This window comes from Phyllostomus hastatus, unplaced genomic scaffold (assembly GCF_019186645.2).
Source record: "Phyllostomus hastatus isolate PE091 unplaced genomic scaffold, TTU_PhHast_1.1 phas_contig_58, whole genome shotgun sequence".
In the NCBI taxonomy this organism is placed as follows: Eukaryota; Metazoa; Chordata; class Mammalia; order Chiroptera; family Phyllostomidae; genus Phyllostomus; species Phyllostomus hastatus.
This window is the reverse complement of record NW_025333916.1, coordinates 28,206,863-28,231,497: the sequence shown is the minus strand read 5'-3', so window position 1 is coordinate 28,231,497 and position 24,635 is coordinate 28,206,863. Positions and strand designations below refer to the sequence as shown.

Sequence of the window (24,635 nt, the reverse complement as noted above, 5' to 3'; positions counted from 1 at the left end):
CTAGAGCTTTGGAACAAGATCAAAACTAGATTTATAGATTTAAAAAATCCTTTATATAAAGTAGTTGTCACATCAGTTGATTTCTAGTTTCATTGCATTGTGGTCAGAGAAGATCCTTGATATGATTTCAATCTCCTTAAATTTACTGAGACTTGTTTCGTGTCCTAACTTGTGGTATATCCTAGAAAATGTTCCATATGCACTTGAAAAGTGTGTATATTCTGCTGCTATGGGGTGAAATGCTCTGAAGATATCAATTAAACCCATTTGATCTAGTGTGTCATTTAAGACTGCTGTCTCCTTGATGATTTTCTGTCTGGAAGATCTATCTGTTGAACTCAGTGGGATGTTAACATCCCCGAGTATGACTCTATTACTATTGATCTCTCCCTTTATGTCCATCAAGGTTTGTTTTACTGTTGGGGGGGCTCCAACTGCAGCCCCCCCCGCCCAATGTCTGCCACAGATGAGAATAAGTCTACCAAGACATGATCTGCTTGGGGAGAAAAGGTGGCCAATCTCTCAAAGGAAAAGGGCCAGGAACCTGTTCCTCAATGAGCTTTTATTTGGTTCATTTGCACAGGAATACAGATAAAGCTCATTAATTATTGTCCTGCAGTAAGGATCAAACAATAGATAACAAAGAACTCTGAGGGCCTATTTTGAGTCAGGGTCAGATAGCTAAAGAGCTGTAAAACTTTGAGGAACAAACTTACTTCTTCCTTGGACCCTTATCATTTCATTGAGAGCATTCTAAACAAAGCAGGTTTCACAGGATTTTACATATTCTTTCTTAGGCCTGATCTCCCGGGGAACCCACCCTTTCCAGCACAGGGCTGCACCACCTTCTGTCATTTTTTCAGGCTCAGGTGGAGCAAGGGAAGTAAGGCAGCCAGGAGATTAGGAGATTTCTCGCAGACAGAATGAGAACTCAGGCTATGTCAAAGCCGAGGGGGTCCATCACGCTCTTTTGCTGTACCCCGCAAAGTCCTTCCTTGGGGACCTTCCACGTGATCATGCCTGTCTTAGGTCATGCCCTCCTTGGGGAATCTTTCCTGTCTTTGGCTAACCAACCAAGCATTGGGGGCTAGTCATGGATGAAGTAAAAGGAGCAGAAACAGTGCTCCTGCCAGGGAGATAAGCTTTTGTTTCCTTGCTGGCTTAAGCTCCCTCAGCCTTAGCCTTGGCAGGGGTTACAGCTTCTGAAACCAGGCAGGTCAGTTCCCAACATTTTACATATTTAGGTGTTCCTGTGTTAGGCACATAAATGTTTACAGTGTTATGTCCTATTTTGGGATTGTTCCCTTTACCATTATGTAGTGTCCTACTTTGTCTCTTACTATAGCCTTGGTTTAAAGTCTGTTTTGTTGGATATAAGTATTGCTACCCCAGTTTTTCTTTCCTTTCCATTTCCATGAACTATCTTTTTCCATCCCTTTACTTTTAGTCTTGTGTATGTTTTGATCTAAGATGGGTCTTGTTTTCTTGTCCAGTTAGCTAGCCTACATCTTTTGGTTAGAACATTAAACCACTTACATTTAAGGTGATTATTGATAGATACATATGTATTGCCATTTTATTTTTAACTACATCCTCTTTTTTTTTTCCTCTTCTTCTTATAGCAAGCCCTTTAACATTTGTTATAGTACTGGTTTGGTGTTAACAAACTCCTATAGCTTTTTCTTGTTTGGGAAGCTCCTTATTTCTCCTTCAATTTTAAATGATAGTCTTGCTGGGTAAAATAACCTTGGTTGTAGGTCCTTGCTTTTCATCACCTTGAATATTTAATGCCAGTCAATTTTGGCTTAAAATGTTTCTGTTGAGAAATCAGATGGCACTATTTGGAGCTCCCTTGTAGGTAACTAACTGCTTTCTCTTGCGGCTTTTCAGATTCTCTCCTTGTCTTTAACTTTTGCCATTTTGATTATGATGTGTCTCAGTGTAGACCTCTTTGGGTCCAAATTGTTTAGGACTCTGTGATTTCTGGACTTGTATGTGTTTTTCCTTCACCAGATCAGGAAAGTTTTCAGTCATTATTTCTTCAAATAGGTTCTCGATCCCTTGCTCATTCTCTTCTCCTTCTGGTATTCCCATGATGTGGATGTTGTTATGATTCATGTTGTTCCAAAGTTTTCTTAACCTCTCCTCATTTTTAAATTTTTTTTTTCCTTTTTGCTGCTCTGCTTGGGCATTTTTTCCTATCTTGTCTTCTAAATCACTGATTTGGTCCTCTGCTTCATCTAACCTACTGTTTGTTTCTTCCAGTGTATTCTTTATTTCAGCTATCTCATACTTTACTGATGACTGGCCCATTTTTATGGTTTCTATGCCTTCTTTTCATGCTGTTGAGTATCTTTATAATCATTAAACTCTATATCTGATAAATTGCTTTCATTTAGTTCTTCTTCTAGAGGATTCCCTTATTCTTTCACTTGTGTCCTTTTTCTTTTTCTTCCTATTTTGGCTGTGTCTTTGTTTTTGCTTCTATGTATTAGACAGATCTTCAAAGACTCTGGTGCAGACATATGTCAGATGCTGCCTATGACTGGCCCTGGGTAACCTTTTTGGAGCTATCAGCAATCCACAGCTTGAGGCTTCCTCTTCTGTGCTTGGGTAGGTACAGAAAGGACCAGATTGGTCACCAAAGCCAGCTTTTACCAGTGCTGGGCCCACTGGTCCAGCTAAAGGGTCAGCTAAAGTCTCAGAGCTCCCAGAGATTCATATTTACTATTAGGTTTAATCACTGATATAGCTTCCAGCTACACTCAGCAATACGGCTTAAGCTCCACAGGGGGGCAAGAGGGATTCCTGTGGGTGGGACTAGTGCTTTCCCTCAGGGTAATGGCACTTGGAGGGTAGTGCTCTGTACAAGAAAGACAGCTTCTACAGTATGGGGAATGACAGCACAGGGATCCTGGCAGCTGTTCCTTCAGCTCTTTCCCCAGAGCCACTAGCACCAGACTCCTCATGAATCTCTGGTCCACTCTGCCCCTTCCTGTCAGAGCCCAAGTGGCTACAAATGAAATTTTGTGCATCAGCCCTTTAAGAGGCTCTGTGCATCTCCAGCATCTCTCCCTGGTACAAACCCTGTTGATTTCAAAGCCAAATGTTATTGGGTTTCCTTTTTGATGCTCTATGCTGGAGAGCCCAGCTTGGGTTTTAGACCATACACTTTTCAGGAGGAATCCCCCAGGCGACTGAAATATCCCTCCAGACATCAGCAACAGCAGCTGCCTCTAGGGCCCCGGCCAGCCCTCTTGTGCCTCCTCTGCACCCCCTGCCGGTCTCATTGTAGTGAAGTGGTTTCTTCTGTGTGTCCTCTGTTGTAAGGCTTCTCTCCAGCTAGTGTTCAGTTGGCTTTTCAGGATGGTATTTCTTTAATTTAGTTGTAATTCCTGATTGATCCTGGGAGGACATTAGTGTAGCTTCCACTTACTCCTCCACCATCTTGGATCTCCTGTGTATCTGAAGGATCCCAAAACACTAATTTGAAAGAACATAAACATCCATATTTTCATTGCAATATTATTTACTATTTCTGAGATAAGGAAGCAGCCCAAGTATCCATTAGTAGGTGAGCAGATAAAACAACTATGGGACATTTACACAGTGGAATAGCACTTCACCATAAAAAAAAAAGAAAAATTCTACCCTTTGCATTGGATGGACCTGGAGAAGACTATGCTAAGTGAAATCAGTCAGAGGAAGACAATTATATAATTTCACTCATATACAGGATCTAATGAACAAACTGAACTAACAAGCAAAAGAGAGACAAACTCAGCCGGATGACAGTTATGGGGGGGGGGCGGTAAGGTGGGAGGGACATTACTTAATATATACTTCAGATTTTTTAAATAAAATAAAACAGTTGTCACACCAAGTATAATTTTCAATGATTTGTAGTGAAGAGCTATTAAAATCACCTACAGGTCCTTTTCTACCTACGTGCTCGCACCACAAGGGGGCCTAGAAAAGTCTTGGGATGGGTAGAAATGCAGGGATGTATGTGGATGTCAGGGAAGGGGAGATCATAGGCAGATAATGGGGTCTGTCCATCATGGGTTCTGATAGACCCCTCCCTGCAGTACCTACTCCTGGCGAAGAACCACTGGTGGATAAAAGGGACGTGAGGATAGAAGATGCTAAGGAAATGCAGAGGCGAAAGGAGTGCTAACGAAGTTAAGTAAAGGAGGCGGCTTCAAACTGATCCAGAGGAGGTCAGGACATTTTTCAAATTAAGATATTATTGATAAGCATTGAGGACAAAGTTTCAATAGTTGGACAGCTGGGCTAAGGTGGGTTCAGAGAATGTTGGTGGAGACAACTGCTGCCGAGGTACCTGAATGACAGAGTTGGATCGGCTGCGACAGGGGCATGCTGTGCTCTCTCTGGCAGAGTTCCTTAAAACTTTCCTTTATGTGGTTAAGGTCCACTGATGTTCCCCCTCTCTCTCTCTTATAGTCCTTATAGCTGTTGCTTTAAGAATTACCTGGGGAACTTTCTTATAGGACCCATTTCTACCTTTCTCCTCATCTCAGAATAAGTCAAATTTTCTAGGAGTCACTATTTTTTAAAGTTTCCTAAGTGATTCTAATGAGCTGAGGCAGAAAACTGTTGATCCCATAGCAGAGTGAGCACTTCTGTGACAGAAAATAAGGTTGATTCATCTTTGCGCCACCAGAGTTTGACTCATCGTGTAGTTCACGGTTAGCTCTCAGTAAGTGTTTGTTGAATGAGTGAAAAATGAAAGAGCTAACAAACGAGGAAATGTGGCTCAGGAACAAGGCAGTAGACTTGTGGGTAGCTGAATAAATGAACATTTCCTTTCTTTATACTGAAGAGTTACCACACCAGTTATTAAACACACTGCATCTATTTTATAATTCTTATTAGTGTGAAACTGTTTTCATAAATTGGTCTAAATCACATTTTTTATATAATGTATCAGACTATAAAATTGGGAGGGCTCTTCTCTAAGTTTATTTGTTTGAGTACACATACTTCCAAACGTAGCACAGTTAGCTGTTTCACTGACCAACATATGCAAGAGAAATGATTGCATTCAGTATAAGGAATTTTTTGCCATCAATTTAAAGTAAGTTTCAATTTTCAGAACATAAACCACAACTCAATAAGTCCTGTTGTATTTAAAAGTTAATGGTGTGGCTATTTAAAACATCCTGCTTATAGGAATATTTACATTTCTTTATTATGACTCTTTTAAAGCCAGTGTAATAACTTACTTCACTCTTCAGAGGTGGCCTTTTCCCTCTTTCAGTAACAGATGGAAACAGACATAAAATATCCTGCAAACATAAAATAAGCTGGTAGTTACTAACATAATGCATCATCATAATAATTAAATGGAATTTTCAATCCCAGACATTGTTTATAGAGTTCTCCTAACCTAATACCTGGTAACCAGTAGGTACCTCAACAAATAGTAAATAATTCTCTTCCTTCTCCACATGTAGCTAGTGCTGTACAAAGGGTTTACAAAATCAAGTTTAATGTGACACCATTTAACATTCTAACACTAACTTTATTTTCCCACAGATGAAAAGAAGTAAAGAAGTGATAACTAAAAGTTGTAATAAAGAAGAAATAAATATTCTTCATTGTTGGAAATGTAGAAAATGCATAGCAACTTCTGGTTGTTTCATGAAATATCTTGAGAACCAAGTGCTTAAGGTAGGCACTGCTAACTCGAATCATTGGTTTCCCAGTACAGGAATGCTGTGTGCACACCCATGCATGCACGCACTCCTTTCCCTCCACACTGGACACAGCTTTCACCTCATTTTACTTGACTCCCTGGAAACATTTCAAAGTGCTGATCAGAAGGCATCCCACCTTCCACACTTACAATTAATTTTACCTTCAGCTGCTGCCATTAACATGACCTTAAAGTTTTAGGTGTAATATCATAGATAGAAGTTCAAGGTAATAATAGTTCATATTTTTATCCCTATCATGAGTGAACCATAGTCATCACCACACAATTAAATTAAATATTCTATTAAGAAATGGAAAACCTATTATATTGTATTTTTTTGTATTCAATATGGTCCTAAAAGAGAAAGTTCAAATATAATTGAAAAGTCAATAGGAGCATTGAGTAATATTCAAAATTGTTTAACTGGTTGTCCTGGTAAAAAATAAATGTTTTTTAAACAACAAAAATAAAATCCCTGAACCTCCCCAAGAGCAGCTTGAAAGAGGCAGTGTCAAAGAGGTGCCAGCTAGACAGTGTCTGTGGGTCAGTTTTACAGGGAGTTTTCAAGTCACGTAATCATCTCTTGCTGATTTCTTCCCCTTCTTTGAAAGATGCTCAACTTTTGTTTGTTTTGTTTTGTTTTGTTTTGTTTTGTTTTGTTTTGTTTTGTCTCAGCCACGTTTGATCGTGGTTACTTCCACTCCACTTTAACATCTTCTCATCTTCTGAGGACATTTGTGTTTTCTGTAAAATGTCTTTTTTTTCTTGCCTGTTTTTCTATTAGGTAGTTTTGTTTTTTACATTTAGAAGTTCTTTATGTATTCTAAATGCTGATCCCTTGGTGGTTTTTGTATTGCAAAGAGCTTTTTACCAGTTTATATAACTTGTATTTCACTTTTTATGGTCTTTTTTGATGAACAGAAGTTATAATATAGAAGAATTTATTAAACATGTCCTTTATGTTTTGTACTTTTTATGTAAGAAAGTCTTCTATACCCTGAGGGGAAGATATTTTTCTTTTCCTTTGGCTGAATACCAAAGTTGATGTAGGCACGTTTCCTGCTGGCTTGTCCTAAGCAGCAGGTTTATTTCTCATTTACCCTTACACTGAGATTAGAACCCAGTTTTATGTAGGGGTTCCCCCCTAGGGTCTCCCTTCCCTGACCAAGCCCTGGACTTTTTTCTCTTGTATTCCACTCCCTGTGTACACATGAAATGGTTCTCAGAGCAACACTGATGACCAGGAAGCTGGGGAAGAGCATTCATAGCCAGCTCGAGGACCACCCTCCTTCATCCTGTCCAATGCTGGAGAATGGGAGTCGCCACTCTGCTTCTCAGCCCCCACATAGCTAGGAACTGGACACCGAATTACTGTAACTTTTGCTGTAGCATAACCAGGTTCCTCCAAAACCAAGTTTGCCAAAAGAAACAGAACAAATACAGTCACCACTTGTGCTTGTATAATATTGAGCAGGTGTATCAGCTTGGTGGAAGCTAGGTCATGTGTGGAACTTGAGCTGTAAGAAAATCTGGGACATTTGAGCTTCAGTTTTCCAGCCACTGGCATGTAGCGAGGCATGTGACAGCAAATTTAGAATGGAATTTTGAAACAATCTACTATGCATATCTATAGGGGAAAAGGGGGATTCGTACAACACCTTCAAGCCTGAGATATGTGAACTATAGGCAAGACCCAAAACCAAAAGAAAATAACAACAACAAAAGCCTTAAAAACTTAAACATAAAATAACAGAAAGGGTCTCCATTTGTCTAGGGTCATGAGGAGAATGCTGTCCTCGATTTTAGTTTTTTGGTCAGTTTTGATATATTTTTGGGCATATCAAGTTTATGTGGCTTACAAAACATTCAGCTAGAGCTTTTGGGGAGGATGCTGATTCTTTGGGCATGGAATTCAACACAGAGGTCTGCACTGTGTGGGAGTCACCGCACAGAAGTGGTGGGTGAGCTGTGAGCATAGATGAGATCAGCAAACATCGTGTGAATGACGGGAGGAAGAAGAGGGCTGAGGAACATTTCAAGGAAAAAAGAGGCCCACTAGATGTGGGGGGAAGATAAGTGCTAGTAGCAGGATACAGCGTTATGAAAATCAAAGGACAAATGACTTCCAGAAGGAGGTATTGATTAGTGGTATTCATCATTGTTGGAGAGAAGTAGAAGACCAGACACTGCCCTCAACTGCATGTTACACACTGCACAGTTCTAGACGGTTCCAGTCTGTGAGAGGTGCCCCAGATTTGTACAGAGCTGGCATACTAACCGGCCATATGTGGACATCCTGTGTGAGAACCAAAAGTGTGCCAGAGTTTTAGCAAAGAGATAGATCATTGCTTGATGTTCACTGAGTGTAGTGTGAGAGCTGTAGGAGCAGATACCAGATTCCAGTGAGCTGAGGAAAATGGAAACTGGGGAATTGCCCAACACTTACTATAAAGCATTATAATTATTTGGGTTATGAGTCTTTCCATAATGAGGCTATGAAGTGTTTCATTTTTATAACACCATTACAAATACAGTGATGGCCGTAAATATGATCGAGGAATGTTGAATTGTTATGAATTATATATTTCCTCCTTCACCTTTTTGAGTGAATATTTTGCTCATTTTCTCTCTAGCTTTATTATCCTGGTGGTACCTTTCCTTCAATAGCTGTAATATTGAAATAACTTATACTTTTATTGCTTATTACATTTTAAATACTTTACGTGTCCTTTTCTGAGTGTCAGCATGTATTTATTCCATATTTAGTCTTACCCCTGCTGGGGCCTAAATTGTGTCCTCCTCTTGAATGCACATATTGAAGTCTTACCCCGCAGCGTGACTGTATGTGGAGATGGGTCTCTAGAGGGCAGTTAAGGTTAAATGAAGTCATAGGAATGGGACCCCATTTTGTAAGAGGATGTGGCCCCTTATCATGTGTCTCTGTCTCTGTCTCCATCTGTCTGTATCTCTCCCCACTCCCCCTCTCTCTCACCCCCACTCCCTTCCAAGTGAGGACATAGCAGTCTGCAGTCTAAGAAGAAGGCTCTCACCAGAACCCGAACCTGCTGGCACTTTGATCTCAGGATTGTGAGGAATGTTTGTCTATTGCTTAAGCCACCCAGTCCACGGTATTTTGTTATGGCAGACCAAGCAGACTAAGGTCCTCCAACAGGCACTGGAAATTCACAGAAGAGAGATATTCTGTCCTCATGAAGCTTTCAGGAGAGTGGTCAATCATAAACATTAGATTTTAGCTGTTTAGGTGGCACACGTGAAAAGTATAGGGAGCATAAGAATAAGATATAGGCAGAGGATTGGGCCTAGTTGTGAGAGGCTCCTCTGAGGACGTGACTTGTGTGGAGATAAGGGGGATGAGTGGCGAGGGTGGCAGAGAAGGGAGAACTTCCTAAGCTTGGGGATCAGCAGGTTCACAGGCCCTGCGGTGGAGAGAACGTGGTGTTTCCATGGGACTGGAAGAGTTCCGTGACTGGACTTGAGTGATTAAGAGGGAGTTTGGCAAGATTTAAGGCTAGAAAGGTAAGTATTAGTTAGATCATTTGTTGTCTTATAAACCAAATTAAGGACTTTGATCTTTATCCTAAGAGCTGGGAAGTTATTAAAAAGGAGTGACATGATCATTAAATTCTAAAAATATCATTTTGGCTATTGTGTGAAGAGTGAATTAGAAAGGTAGCAAGAATGGATGCAGGAAGACTGGCCTTAAGTGAGGCTTTCAGTTTTTTTTCATTCATTCCATTTTAACTAAAAAGTTTTCACCTTTGAAGAACCTTCTCAAAGTACAAATGGAAAAGACAGGCAGTCTAACAGAATTTGGTTCCTTCACATTTGTAATATTTTAAACATTTAATTAGTAATGTTATTCTAAATATTAATTTTTGTTACCTGATCTTTTTCTGTAGTATTTATAACTACAATAGTTAAATAATATACTTGGCTCACTTTTAATGAGCAAGGGGATGTTATTGCTAACATTGGAAATATTGTGTTCAGTAGGCCCTGCCTGGTGTGGCTCCATGGAAATACTGTGTTAAACATCTTTCAAAACATTATGTAATAGCACTGGCCAGGTGGCTCAGTTGGTTGGAGCATCATCCAGCACACCAAAAAGTTGTGGGCTCAATTCCCAGTCAGGGTACATACCTAGGTAGCCAGTTTGATCCCTGACTGGGATACTACAGGAGGCAACCCATCAATGTTTCTCTCTCATCAGTGTCTCTTGCTAACCTCTCCTCCTTCTCCCTTCCCCTCTCTCTAAAATCAGTAAGCATTTCACTTAGCATAATGTTTATCAGGTCCATTCATCCACGCTGTTGTGAAGGGTAAAATAAACCAGTCAGAAAAAAACAAGTGCCATATGATTTCATTCATATGTGGATCTAAAACAAACTGAACTAACAAGAAAAATAGAGACAGATACATAGAGAGCAGGCTGACAGCTCTGTGGGAATGGGGAAATTGTTGAGGGGTGGAGGGATGGAAGAAAAAAGAAAAGGGACTCATAAGCCCTGGCTGTCATGGCTCAGTGGATTGAGCGCCAGTCTGTGAACCAAAGGGTTGCTGGTTCAATTCCCAGTCAGGGCACATACCTGGGTTGCAGGCCAGGTCCCCCGTTGGGGGTGCATGAGAGGCAACCAGGCATTGATATTTATCTCCCTCTCTTTCTCCTTCCCTTCTCCTCTGTCTAAAAATAAAATCTTAAAAAGAAAGAAAAGGGACTCATGGACCTGGATAACAGTGTGGTGATTGAGGGCAGGGGGTGGGTAGAGGTGGGAGAAGGTATAAGGGGGATAAATGCTAATGGAAAAAATACAATAGAAAATCAAATATTGCCCTGACTGGTGTGTCTCAGTTGGTTGGACGTCATCTCTCAAAGGGAAAGGTCACTGGTTCAGTTCTGAGCCAGGGCACATGCTTGGGTTGCAGGTTGGGTTTGCAGTCAGGGTGCATATGGGAGGCAAACAATCAGTGTTTCACTCCTTCTCTTTCTCCATCCCTTCCCCTCTCTCTAAAAAAAAATAAATAAAATCTTTTTAAAAAGGAAATTAAAAAGAAAAATAAATAAAAGTTCAAATGGTTAAAAAATAAAATCAATAAGCATATCCTTGGGTGAGGATTAAAAAGAACATTGTATTATAATATCATTAACTGATAAAAATATAATATACAAGATTTGTAATTTTAAAATTAAATGAAGTTCTGGTACAAAACAACTGAAAACATTCTCCACCCTTCAAGAAAAAATACAAAATAACAACACATTAGCTCCACCTGCTGTTTGAACAAGTTATTTCATTTACAAAATATTTTGTCAATGTTCTTCTGACAACATTAAGTGAAATTGTTAGTTACTTCCTTCTTCTCACCCATTGTGATGGATGAATTTGAGATGTAAAAATCTGTCTAGTAGGATTTTTAAAATCCTAATAATACAGGTTTTTTTATTTCAGTTTAATTTTTCCCAAGGAGGTAACCTGTTGTGCCTCTACTATAAAAGCTTTAAATTCTTCAAATTAGGTTGCTTCCAGTTTAATCATTTGTCTTAAAACACACTCAATTAGAACTTGCTTTATCACGTATTTATGTGATTTTCTTTAAAATTAAGTGACTGTATGCTTATAAACTTAATAGTTCATGTGCTTCATTTTACCTATAAAGTTATATTGGAAATGAATAACATGAATATCACATAATTTCTTCTAGAGCTTTGTGTTGGTAAATGCAGGTGAAGCAGTTGGCAGTCTCATTTATCATATAATTGAAGCTTCTGTGTTTACCCTGGTGTCTTTGCTTGCCATATCTGTTTTTAAGAAAGGAAACAAAATGCTATACACTCTTTACCCAGCCTTTTGTGCTACACTCACCTGTGCTAATTTTTGTAACTTGATTTTTTTGTTGGCATGTAAATATGCTTTGATTTTTAGCTATTTAGAGAAAAATGTATGATTGCTTTATATTAATAGTTCTAAAATGAAGGAGATCAGGTTGGGAGTCACATATTAGAATCAACTGTGAAATGTTTTCTAAACCAACATTTTTCTGCATAAGTTAGCACGAGGTCTGTCCAAAAAGTATTCAGCCATGTAATATGAAAAATAAAAACACTTATTGACGAAGATACAAGAAACACTGTACATAGGACAATGATGCCTCAGTCCCCTTCAAAGTAGGCACCTTGGGACCTCACATTCTCCCAGTCACCATCAGCTGCCCCGTAATATTTTCCTGAATCTTATTGACAGTCTGAAATCTCTTCCCTTTCAAAGGCAATATTAGTTTGGGGAAAAAGCCAGAAGTCACAGGGCACCAAATCTCAGCTAGGGGGAATGAGTCACCTGGGTGATTTGTTGTGCAAAAAAAAACTTTGCACAAGATGTGAAGCATGAGCAGATGTGTTGTTGTGATGAAGCTGCCAGTCACCAGTTGCCCATAGCTATGGCCATCTGAATCTTTGAAATAGTTTCTGCAGAGGACTGTTCAAGCTTAATGCAAAATTCAGTACAGATTTGTTGCTCTACTCGCTCATTTTGAATGCAGTGGTCTCACAGTACACATGCTCACTCAACAGTGTCTGCTGCCCCCACTGAGTAGTACAGTGAAGTCATCATTTTTCACACATGCACATTCCAGTCCACTGCCCTTGGCAACCACGTTACATTGATGTCGCACAAACTGTTCTTGTTATATTAACAATGGCTGGACTTTTTCCAGACAGACCTTGTATGTTATTCTTGGTTAATTTAAGTATAAATTATGCACCAGTGTTTTGCTTGTTTGTTTTGTTTTGTAAGCTTAGGGAAGAATAGTAGCATTATGCCTTAAAACCTACTTGGACTAACGATGTAAGAAAGTTGATTGCTCTAAATATGATAAATTTTATGATTTATTTGAAATGAGAAGCTTAGTGCTGAGGACATAAGCTCTGAAGCCAGACTACTTGGGTGGAAATCCTTGTTTTGCTGCTTACTATGTGACCTTGGACAAGTTACATAACATTTTCCTTGTTTTTTCTTACATGTAAAATAGTAAAATACTTAAACAGTGCCTGGTCATAGTAATAATGGCACAGTACAAGTGTTTGTTACCTACTAAAATAGGAATAATTACATCATAAAACTTCTTTCATCTGCCTAGAACTATGACTCCAATGTTTATTTTCATTTTAATGTTCATAAAGCATCTCTTGAATTTCTAGTACATAGTGGTTTCTTAGTATTATGGTCAATTTTTTGTGATTAAATACGTATAATCACTTTATATGATTAGATTAAATGATGAAATGTGCACAATAAAGTAATAAAATGAGATCATACGTGTAAGGTACCCATTAGAATCCCTGGCATATAAATAAATTTCTTCATATGGACAACATTGTATCTAGTAATCACTCAAAACTGATAGGTGGATTGCCATTAATATTCTATATTCTTTTTACCAGTGTAGAAATATTTACTTATTTATCTCATATACAGTCAGAACCCTGAGAAGTCAGAAAAAATTTGAATTTAATACGAAAGTAAAGGTGATTGTATCTGTCAATTTAACTTTGTATTCTCTACAAGAACCTTTTTACAATTTAATTATAGAGTTATATTAATCTGCACAGCTGTCAGCTCCTAATGGAAAGGGCTAATGTGTTAATGACTGTGTTGAGTATTATATTCTATTCTCATTTTCAAAAATTTTATGCATACTTCATTTTGTTTCTGAGGCAAAGTATTTAGGTAAAACTACATAGCTTATTTTTATTGAGTTATTGCTAATCAGTTTCCCAAGGCTTTTTAAAAATAGATGTATATAGTCCATTTAAATGCATACTGGACCTTGGCTCATATATGACCAAATTGTTGAGAATTCATATTTTAAATGAAATTTTTCTAAGAATATGGAAAGTAAAAATGGGCACATTTTGGGTAGTCTTCATTACTTTGAACAAAATAAAAACTACAGGGCTTACGGAAGATAAAGGGTAATGATTTCAATGAAAAATCTATAAAGTTTCATAGAGAAGAGGCATTTTTATTCACCAGGCATTTATTAAGTACCTATTATATTTTGGCACTGTCCTGTGGCCGGAGGGTACAGAGTACTAAGATAGAGCGTGTCCCGTGGGGCTCATCAGGTAAAAATGTTACCATTTGCAAGTGTTTCTTGATCACTTTTCTTTAAAGATAGTATTTTTTTTTAACAAATAGCCATCTTTTTTTTAAGGTTTTTTTTTTAGACTTTATTTATTTTTAGAGAGGGAAGGGAGAGAGAAGGAGAGAGAGAAAGGGAAAGGGAGAGAGAGAAACATCAATGTGCGGTTGCTGGGGGCCATGGCCTGCAACCTAGGCATGTGCCCTGACTGGGAATCGAACCTGCGATGCCTGGTTCACAGCCCGTGCTCAATCCACTGAGCTACACCAGCCAGGGCTAAAGATAGCATTTTTTAAAATCTATCATATTACAATATATCTTATACATAATAAAATGCACATTTCAGTGAGTTCTGACATATGTGTATGTGCTCATGTACCCACTCCTATTTCAAATGCACAACATTCAGTCTTTTCTAGAGTTTCTTATAAACATAGGCATATAGTATTTATTTTTTTTGGTCAGGCTTTTTATGCATAGCATAACATTTTTGAGATGATTCATGTTGTTGTTTATTCCTTTTAAATTACTGAGTATTACTCTATTGTATGGATCCATCCCATAGTCCTTTCATTGAATGGCTGCCATAGTTGTTGATGGACATTAGGGTGTTTGCAGTTTTAAGCTGTAATAAAGTTGCTATGAACGTTTGTTTACAAAGCTCTATGTAGACATATATTTTCATTTCTCTTTGTTCTTACTAAGAATTGCTAGGTTTTATAGTAAGTGTAGGCATAGGTTTTTAAGAAACTGACAAATTATTTTCTAAAATGATTATATCATTTTTTTATTCCTACCATCAATGTACAAGAATTTCAGTTCTTTATTTTCATACGTACTGATATTTCCAGTTCCTTCCTTGGTTCCTTCCTTCCTCCCCCCTCCCTCCCTCCCTCCCTTCCCTCCCTCCCTTCCTTCCTTCCCTTCTTCTTCATTCCCCCCTCTGCCTCCTCCTCCTGCTATTGTAATAAATGTACAGAGGCATCCCACTGTAGTTTGAGTTTGTATTTCTCTGATGACTAATGACAGTATGCCTCCTTTCATGTAGTTATTGGACAAAAATATATTGTCTTTTGTGTCTGTTAAAATCTTGTACTTATTTTTATAATTCTGTTTTCTCCTTTTTTGTTGTAAGAATTATTTATATTCCATCTAAAAAGTTCTTGTCACATATAGGCTTTGCAAAAATAGTTTTTTTGGTCTCTGACTTGCATTTCTTTTTCTTAGTGATGCCTTTCAAAGAGTAGGTGGTTTTAGTTTTGATGAAATCTAATTTGTAATTATTTCTTTGTAGTTAGTGTTTTTGGGTCCTGAGAATACTTTTTCCATCCAAAAGTTTCAACAGTTTTCTCCTATGTTTTCTTCTAGACATTTTGTAGTTATAGTTTTTACTTTTAGGATTCTGACTCATTTTGAGTTAATTTTGTGCATGGTATGTGGTAAGCATCAAGGTTTTCTTTGTTGGTTTGTTTGCTTTATTTTGTTTTGTTTTTACCTCATACAGATATATGCAGTTGTTCCAGTACCAATTATTGAAAAGTTTATTTTATTACCTTGGCATATTTACCCAAAATCAATTGACCATATATACAGGTCTATTTTTGGACTCTTCTACTGTCGAAATGATGTAGTGTGTACCCTCCACCTTTCTTCTCTTGCAAAATATTTCAGGGTGCTTTAGGTCACTTTGCATTTTTACATAAAATATGAGATATGTATAAGCCTGCTTGGATTTGAGTGGGATTGTATTGAATCTATATGTTAATATGGGAAGAATTAACATTGTTAGAACATCAAACCTTCCAATCCATGAACATGGTGTGTTTCTTGGTTTAATTAGCTGTTCTTTCATTTCTATGCATAGTGTCTTTTTAGTTTTTAGTAGACAGGTCTTGCATTGTCCTCGCATTGTCCCCCACTGTCTCTTACCCCACATGGCAACCCACCTTTAGTTTAAATCCCAGCCTGGAACCTCTGATTTCCCATTTCCAACTCCTCCCACAATCAGCTACACCTGTCAGCACTTCCATAGTCTCTGCCTTTCCTGGCCACCATTCTTAGTCCAGGCAGGCTAGCCCCATGGTGTGGAGTGAACCATCTCCAAGCTCTTGCACAGAAGTGGGAAGGGGAGTGTCCTCCCAATTACCTCATGGGTTAAAGTCATGTATATCTTTCTGGCTCCTCTCAGGCTGGAAGACTAGCCTGCTGTTATTGACATGCAAAATAACCAATTTTTTCATATAGGTATGAACCTAGCCTGATGTTATCGATATGCAAAATAAATCTTAATAGCCCTGCTCCTGTCTCTAGTCAGATCTATGGGGATATCCTAGATTCCCGGACACCCCAAGTTCTGGACCCTGTTACAGTTACACATCTACATCACACTCTTTATATGTTGTGGTACTGTTTTCAGTGAGAATAGAAGCTGGTCCTCACTAGCTTATCTTCTGAACTTCTGCAAATGCTTCTCATTTTTTCCAGGCCTTCCCAGCCACCCTGGATGTTGTCCTGTTTCTCTCTGCCCCAAATACTACTCTTGGCTAGAGACACACAGACTTCAACTCCACTTCTAATAGTTTCCCAGAGCACTTCTTGCTTCTAGTTTCCACCACTTTGGCATGGACCATTCTTTGTGTGGTTCTCATCTATTATGTACTTCAGTACAGTATGCTGTTGTTTCCCTCATTAATCTTTCAGAAGTTCATCTCAATTTCTGGTTCATTGGAATCTCCCCATTTATATTTTTTAGTTTATTGATTCTTTTTTTAAAAAATGTTTTATAGGGTATGTGGTTTAATAGGGAGAATAGGCTAGGATATATACTCACTAGGCCATTTTGAACCCAACAGTTAAATCCCTCTCTGCCTAAATTTTCCCTATATCATTTTAAGAGAATCTATAATGAAATAAACTTTTGTACATTTCTCCAACACTGTGGTGAGGAGAGATGTATTAGGGAGCAGTAGGATGATTGAACTAGAAGTTATTCCTAGCATTATTTATTCTCTTCCTTACCTTGCTTCCGTTCAATACCATCCTCTTCATTATTGCTTGGCTTTCTCTCACTGTTGACATGAAAAGTTGCGTTTTGTTAACCAGAATTGGAGTTGAGGCATCATGAATAAAACTGTAACATCTTTTTTTTTGGCCAGCTGTAAACCCTTCTCAACAGATTTTCTATTTGCCATTGAAATATTTTCAACCCATTTTGTAGATTTTAAAAACATTAGGATTGGAAGAATTTCAAACCTTTTAACAAGTTTTCTTTCACCATTGTAATCTTGAATTTGGTTTAGCATTGATTATTGTTTATAATGTCTGAAATACACTCATGTACAATATATAAAATAATGAAATGTGATTTCACATATCAACAGTTCAAGTCCTTTTCCCCTTTTAGATCTTTCTAACATGTAAATAAGTCATACTGAAACTTTTTGTCTACCCTGGGCTACAATTAAGTATGTTAAAATCTACTAATGTGTGAGAAAAATGACATAAGGTCCAGGGGGACCAACTTGAAAAATTAAACCTAGGAATTCTGGTGATCCTGGCTCCAAGTCACAATCTAAAGGAGGTGATTCAGTGAAAGTTCCTAAAGAGATTCAGTCCTCTTTCACTCATGTTACTGTGAGTAGAAGCTTATAAGGTATGTGTAGGAAATTCCACATTGTTTGTTATTTTGCTAACCTGATTATAGTAACTAGCAGTAGTGCCCCTGCTTGGAACGCTGCACAAAGAATTGTGCTTTGGCAACTTGCAAAGCTGCTTCTTACAAAACCTGATCCTGGGGAAAGAAGAGTACTTTCCTTGTTTCTGTCAATCAACACTTTTCTGTCATTTCATAAACTGAAATTTTGTAGGCTCAGAAGGGACCTTAGCAATTACCTACCAGTGATTTACAGGTGAAGAAGTTGAGACCCAGAAAGGTAAAGCAATTGGCCTAAGGTTACCCAGGTGTTAAAGGGCACATTTCTCCACCCTGGCCTGCCCTGCATCATTCTGACATGTTCGGAAGCCATACCGTCTCAACTATAATCACAGTTATTTCTACAAAGCTACCTCAGAAAGCCATAAGTGTCGTTTTAAAATTTTTGCTGTTTAGTCGAGGCTTTTCCGCCCGCCTCCTCGATTGTCCTTCCTCATTCTCTTGCACTTCTTCTGAGCATCTTGATAGAGAATATAGAAACTCCTTTATTCTTTCATTACTAGAATCCAGATAGAATCAGAGCTTGAAGGCAGGAAAAGTTGTCATGAATGGCACTATTTTTCTCTCACACACAGGAAGAACAGGGTGCTGGATTTGTTCCTTAGGTAACCTAATGCTGAGCTTTAAATCTAATTGATGAACTTAGGGAAATGGAGGGCTTTTTCAAAATTCACAGGTATTATTCTGTGAAAATAATTTTCCTTGTGTCTTTTTGGGTTTGTTTTTGGAGATGAAAGTGAGGAAAGGAGGGCAGTGTATATTTCCTTGCTAGCTAAAATTGAATTTATATTTTTGTGTTGTATTCAAATATGAAATTTGTAAAATTCTGAACTGGTAAAAACTAATATCATGCATTTTGATATAACAGGATGGACATGGTTCAGCCTATGATCAAAATACTTGTCACGTGTGGCACATGAATATAGAAGCCCTCCCAGAATGGATAAGCTGCCTAATACAAAAAGTAAGTTCCTCGTGTCAGTATAGTTAGGAAGACACTACTACCTTCAGAATGTTTTTGTCCTTATTTTAGAGTTATTTTTCTTGGATGCATTGTTTCACCAGACATGAAAGGCTATGAAAGTCTTAATTGCACTTTCTGGCTTCTTCATTGTTATTGAAGTGCTTCAGATTCTTTTTACTCTTTTTTTTTTTTTACATTTTTCATATCATTTATTTTTTAGTTTTATTTTTATTGTTTATGCTGTTTCAATTGTTCCCACTTTTCCTCCCTGTCCCCACCTCCACCCTCTCCCCACCCTAAGCCCATCCCCGAATTATCTTCCATGTCCGTGGTTGTTCATAACTGCTCTTTGGTTAAGCCTTGTACTATCTTTCATCCTGTCCCCCACCCTTGCCCATTCTGGCAGCTGTCAGTCTGTTTTATGTATCTAAGCTTCTGTTACTATTTAGTTTGTTGTTTTATTGCATTCATTAAATTCCACATAAAAGTCAGATCACATATTATTTTTCTTTCGCTGACTGGCTAAATTCACTTAGCATAATTTTCTCCACATCCATCCATGCTTCACTTTCCTACCTCAGACTTTGCACTTGGTGTTTCCCCTCGCTTGGAAGCTCTTCGCACAGATAGTCACCTGTTCCCTTGTTTCCCTTGACTCTCAATGAGGCATTGCCTGACCTACCTGCCAACTGCTCTCCCCACCATTACCACTCTTCACACTTCTTTCTTCCTTCTCTGCTGTATATCCATACCTAGAATTTATACATACACACAGACACAAATTCTAAGTAATATATAGCACTTTTATAAATGCATGAGTACATATTACATATATAAATATATGAATTATTATACACACATATACATGTATATATATATACACACATATATATATATATATATATATATACACATTATTTATATATATATATATACACTTACCCCCACACACTTATGGCTTACTCAAGTTGTTAATTGCCTGGCTCCCCTGCTAGACTATAAAGTCCATGAAGTCAGTGGTTTTTATCTTTTGTTTATTACTGTATCCCCAGCCCCTAGAACAGTATCTGCTGAGTAAGTGAAATATCCTGTATATATTATTAATGTATGCACACACATATCAACTAAACTGAATAATTAAGGCGCAGTAAAAATAAAATACAACACTTTCAAGGATTCTTAATGAAATACTATAAGAGCAAGAACTCACCTTGTTAACAGTATAGTATCATTATTTCTCATAATTAAAAATGCTTAAGTCTTAGAAAACTATAAGTAATATGATTTTTAGAAAAATAAAGTTGTCTGTCTTCACTGACTAGCTTAACCTTTTTTGTTATTAAACAACGTTTATAGCTTTTCCTTGCATCCCTTCTCACACTGTAATGATTTCCTGGGAAAATGCCAGTGTGGTGCTTTTAGTGTCCCAAACTTTACAAAACGTATTAGGACACTGCAGATGTTCCACTGTCTCTGTTGAAAAGATCGTTTTAAGCCAGCTCATTATTAATTTCCAATCTGCGTGTAGAAAATGCACTGTCCGATATATAAACCAGTATCTTTTGGTTGCATGTAGAAAGGCAGGAAGAGCTTTATTCTGATGATTGGGTCAAGTTCCCTCCCACAGTGCTTGGTATGCAAGTAGTGTATCAAAACAGACACTTTTCTGTGAGATTTTACTTGCAAATTAAGCTCTGTAGACTGATGTGCTTCCTGGTTCGGTAGTGTGTTTTTCTTTTCATTAGTTCACACTGTATCCATATTCAACCTATTGTTTAAGAGACTTTTTTAGAATTCTTAGGAGTATTGTTTAGATGCTCATGATGAGCACCATGTTACCATTCTAGAACTTTGGAGCTGCTTATCTCTATTTGCTTGTTTCCATTTACTGTTCTGTCTACTAATCAGAAAACAGAAAGCTAGCTTTTTCTGTGGCATAGAAAACTTTCATGTCATTGGCTTAAAAAAAAAAACAGCTCACATTCTTTTTGATTAACAATGAATGCATTGTCTTTATTTTCCTTTATTACCTGTAGGCCCAGTGGACAGTTGGAAAACTGAATTGCCCTTTTTGTGGGGCCCGTTTAGGGGGCTTTAATTTTGTCAGCACTCCAAAATGTTCCTGTGGCCTGCGTACAGCTGTACATCTCTCCAAGAGCCGGACCGACTGTCAGCCAGCACAGGCAGGCCGACTAATGAGACCATCGCTGAAATACTTGTCACATCCTAGAGTTCAGTCAGGTCGTGACACGGAAACTCAGCTGACAGGTGGCGCCTTCAAAAACAGAAGTCACAGGCTTTTAAACATGGCTCAAAATAATAATGGCTCTGGAAGATTAACAGAAGCACTCTGCCTGGAGGTACGGTCTACATATTTTCAGATGAAGAAGGAAAAACTGCTCTTCAAAGCATCCAATCCCAAATACCAGCTTTTTGTTCCCCAGCTTGTGCCTGGCAGATGCACCAGAAGAGCTTTTCATAGAAAATCGCATAGCTTGGATCTGAACATCAGTGAGAAGCTGACTCTATTACCTACTTTGTATGAAATACATAGTAAGACTACTGCCCATTCCAGGCTAAATGAAACACAGCCTGTTGACCTTTCAGACTTGCCTTTAGAATCTACTAAAAATAGCTGTTCCTTTCAGATTTCATCAAGTTTTGATCCTAATAGGCTGCTGCAAAGAATTTCAGTGGTTCCCCATGAGACCCAGACACAAAGAGGAGAATTTCAGTGCGGTCTAGAAGCTTCTGCAGTGTACTCTGACCATGCCGGGTCTGACAGCCTGGCTTTCCTGATGGACCTGCCCTCGGCAGGCAGGAGCACGCTGGAGGCCTCGAACCAGGAGGAGCATCGCTCTGCTCTGGACTTCTTGCGCTCGGGCAGTTTTTCCTTGGGTGCCATTAACCAGAGGCTCAGTAAAAGAGAAAGGACCAAGTTGAAGAATCTGAGAAGGAAACAACGAAGGCATGAAAGATGGCTGCAGAAGCAGGTAATTTTTCAAAAATTTGCTAAAAGTTCTGTATGATAAATGTTGAGGCTTGGGGAAAGGAGCTAACTTTTGAATACTTACACTATATAAAAACTTGACTTCAGTAATTTTTGAAAGGACATTTCTGTCTTGGAGAACTTAATAATCATGCAGCTGTATTGTAATTGTTGTCTGTCTCTATGCTCACACATGTTTAGAAAATGCCCTTTTGTAAAGTTTTTCCCAATACTGTTAATATTTTAAAGGAACAGTAATCTCCATGATATTGAGACTAGATTGTCATGAGCATTTTAAATTTATTTGAGTTAGGATTTTATTTTAGGTTAATACAAACAAGTTTCTCTAAGTAACTGTAATCTTAGTGATATCCATTCACTTCCATCACATTTAACTTAAATGCATCTTTTCCCGGAGTCTGATGTAATTATTTGCCCTCATAATTGTGTGTAACTGTGTTAAACTATGAAAATAATCTAGAGGGTAATTGACCCTTCCTGTAGTTTTATAAGAAGGCATGCCTCTTGTATAGGAGGTTCAAACTCCTATACCCATGATGATACGCTCAAGGGCAGGGTGTGTAAGGGGTCTGAGCAATAAATGTTACGTGCTGAAGAAAGCCTTTAAAGCCAGTGGACGAGACACTCATAAAAATTGGGAGTTCAAGGATTAGTATATTTCTGTATAGACTTTATTTTTACAAGTTGCCATTATTATGTTCTTGTCCATAATAGACAGTAGTCCTAATTAATCAGTATGTTGAATACTAACAATATCCTCAGAGCCAAAATGTAGAAAGCTGAAACTTTATATATATATATTATTAAATTCTTTTAAAAACAATTAAACAAACTCATTATTGTTTATGCTTCTAGTCATAGACTGAACAAAATAAAGCTACTACATTGAGTGCTTCAATAAGGTTAGGTGTTTTTCATCTTTTAGTTCAATGGTATAATTATAGCAGTAGGTAATCATTTACTATATTTTTAAATTATTAACTAACAAGAGCATTCTAGTTTTGTTTATTTGCAAGTGATGGTGTAATGTGGCATCAAAGCATGTATTGTAGAATGTATAAATGAATATATTTTAGCACCGTTATAAAATACTTTATAGTTTACTGAAGTGGTAAAATTCAAAAATTTTATTGAAAATTTGACCTAAACCTACATAAATTGGAGATGTTTATATGTTAAGCAAACATTCAGAAAGAATACCTTAAAAACAACATGGAGGGAACTAAAATAATTCTATAACAAAATAGAAATTTAAAAAACGTATTAAAATTATACTTTGTACTGTAAGTATACACCAATGACATATTTGCAGTTTTTAAAATGTATTTAATCCTTGGATTGTATACTTCTGAAAACCTTACCTATATTATTACTCATTTTCCAGCATAGGAGCACTGTTACACAGTTTACAGCAAAGCAAGACCGAAGTTAATGTTTTTTCCCTCAATGGTTACTTTTATTCCCTGCACACGTGTGATTTAACCAGACCGCTCAGCTAATTGACCACAGTGAACGAGTCTTAGACCTGTGGCCATCAGTGTGCCGAGCGATGTGGTGGGGCCCTGACAGGTGTGGCTGGTCACACAGGAGCCACAGGCAGACAAATGCCCCATGTCTCTCAGCAAAGGAAACTCAAAATAGGAATGACATGAGTAATGAGTGCACATCAGGGCTTGAGCCAGAAAGAGTAAAAATAAACTTTAATAGTCAGTTTGCTAATTCACACAAAAAGATAGATCCTAGAAAGTTAATATTTGAGATAAATCAATGGCTCAGCTATTCAGCTCATGTTTAATAAAGATTAGTTAATTCTGTATGCATTTTTAAAATATCTGTTTGGTATACCATACGTTTGTTTAATTTCAGTACAGATCCTGTCCATTTTTTAATGTGGAAAATAAGCATATAAGATATTTTAAAGTTTCTGTTATTAATGATTTTTTTAAGATTAAAATAATTGCTTGGGAAATCTAGATTTCTGACTTTCATTTGACATTTCTAATGATTTAGTTTTGTGCAAACTAGACACGTTACCATGAGAGAGACCATTATAGAAAATGTTACTGACATTACAGAAAGTTACATTTTTGAAGCTTAGGAATAGAAATGAGTTTGACATTGAAGCAGAAAATGCAGCCAGTTGTAGTGATTTTGTTCAGCCGATGTTAAATAAGCACCTACTTTGGGAAATGATAGTGCTGAGCTACACTCAGCCAACAAACCTTTTTAAAATTTAGCATAGTCTTTTGGGTTGTCTTTTTTCAAGTATTGTGCAAGAAAATTGATTTATTCTTGGCATACAGCTCTATGATTTAAACCCATGTATAGATTTGTGTAATAGTTACCACGGTGAGGATACAATTCCATCACCCCCAAAATCTCACTTGTGTCTTTATAACTGTACCTTGATTATATCTTTATAATCACACCCTTGTCCCATCCCTGAAAACCACTGTCCCATTCTCCCTTACTTTAGTTTTGCCTTTTTGATAATGTTATAAAATAATAATGATACCATGTTATAAAATTGGAATCATATTGTATATAACATTTTGAGACCAGCTTCTTTTACTCAGCACTATTGCCATGAGATTCATCCACGCTGTTGAATATATCTATAGTTCTTTTTTATTGCTCAGTAATATTCCATTGGATGAATGAACCATGGTTTGTTCATTCAGCTGTCAAAGGACAGGTGGGTTGTTCCAGGTTTGGGGAATTATGAAAACAGCTGTTATAAACATCCATGTATAGGTTTTTGTGTAAACCTGTTTTCATTTCTCTAGGGTAAATACTCAGGAGTAGGATTGCTGAATCATATGGTAAGTGTATATTTAACTTTATAAGAAACTGTCAATTTATTTTCCAATATGGCTCTTTTATTTTACATTCAGAGCAGCAATATATGAGAGTTCCATTAGTTGTGCATCCTTGTGAACAGCTGGTGGTCTCCATGTTTTATACTTCGTCAATCAGTAGATAGTGTGGTGGTATCACATTATGATTTTAATTTGCATTTCCCTAATGATGTTGAACATTTTTTATGTGCTTATTTTTTCATTTGTATATATTC

At 37.6% G+C, this 24,635-nt stretch overlaps 1 protein-coding gene across 6 annotated transcripts in view; it reads left to right on the top strand.

Annotated features, from left to right (window-relative positions):
- The window catches only part of RNF180 (ring finger protein 180), a 170,062-nt gene that overhangs the window by 36,005 nt on the left and 109,422 nt on the right, over positions 1 to 24,635 (top strand). For 5 of the 6 annotated variants that reach the window (XM_045847704.1, XM_045847706.1, XM_045847708.1 and 2 more), the window contains 4 exons: positions 5,560 to 5,694; positions 18,457 to 18,552; positions 20,589 to 21,545; positions 24,349 to 24,384. In XM_045847704.1, the coding sequence (XP_045703660.1) occupies positions 5,560 to 5,694; positions 18,457 to 18,552; positions 20,589 to 21,545; positions 24,349 to 24,384 (1,224 nt within the window). The remainder of the gene's footprint in view (positions 1 to 5,559; positions 5,695 to 18,456; positions 18,553 to 20,588; positions 21,546 to 24,348; positions 24,385 to 24,635) is intronic. The other variant, XM_045847707.1, reaches the window with a different exon arrangement.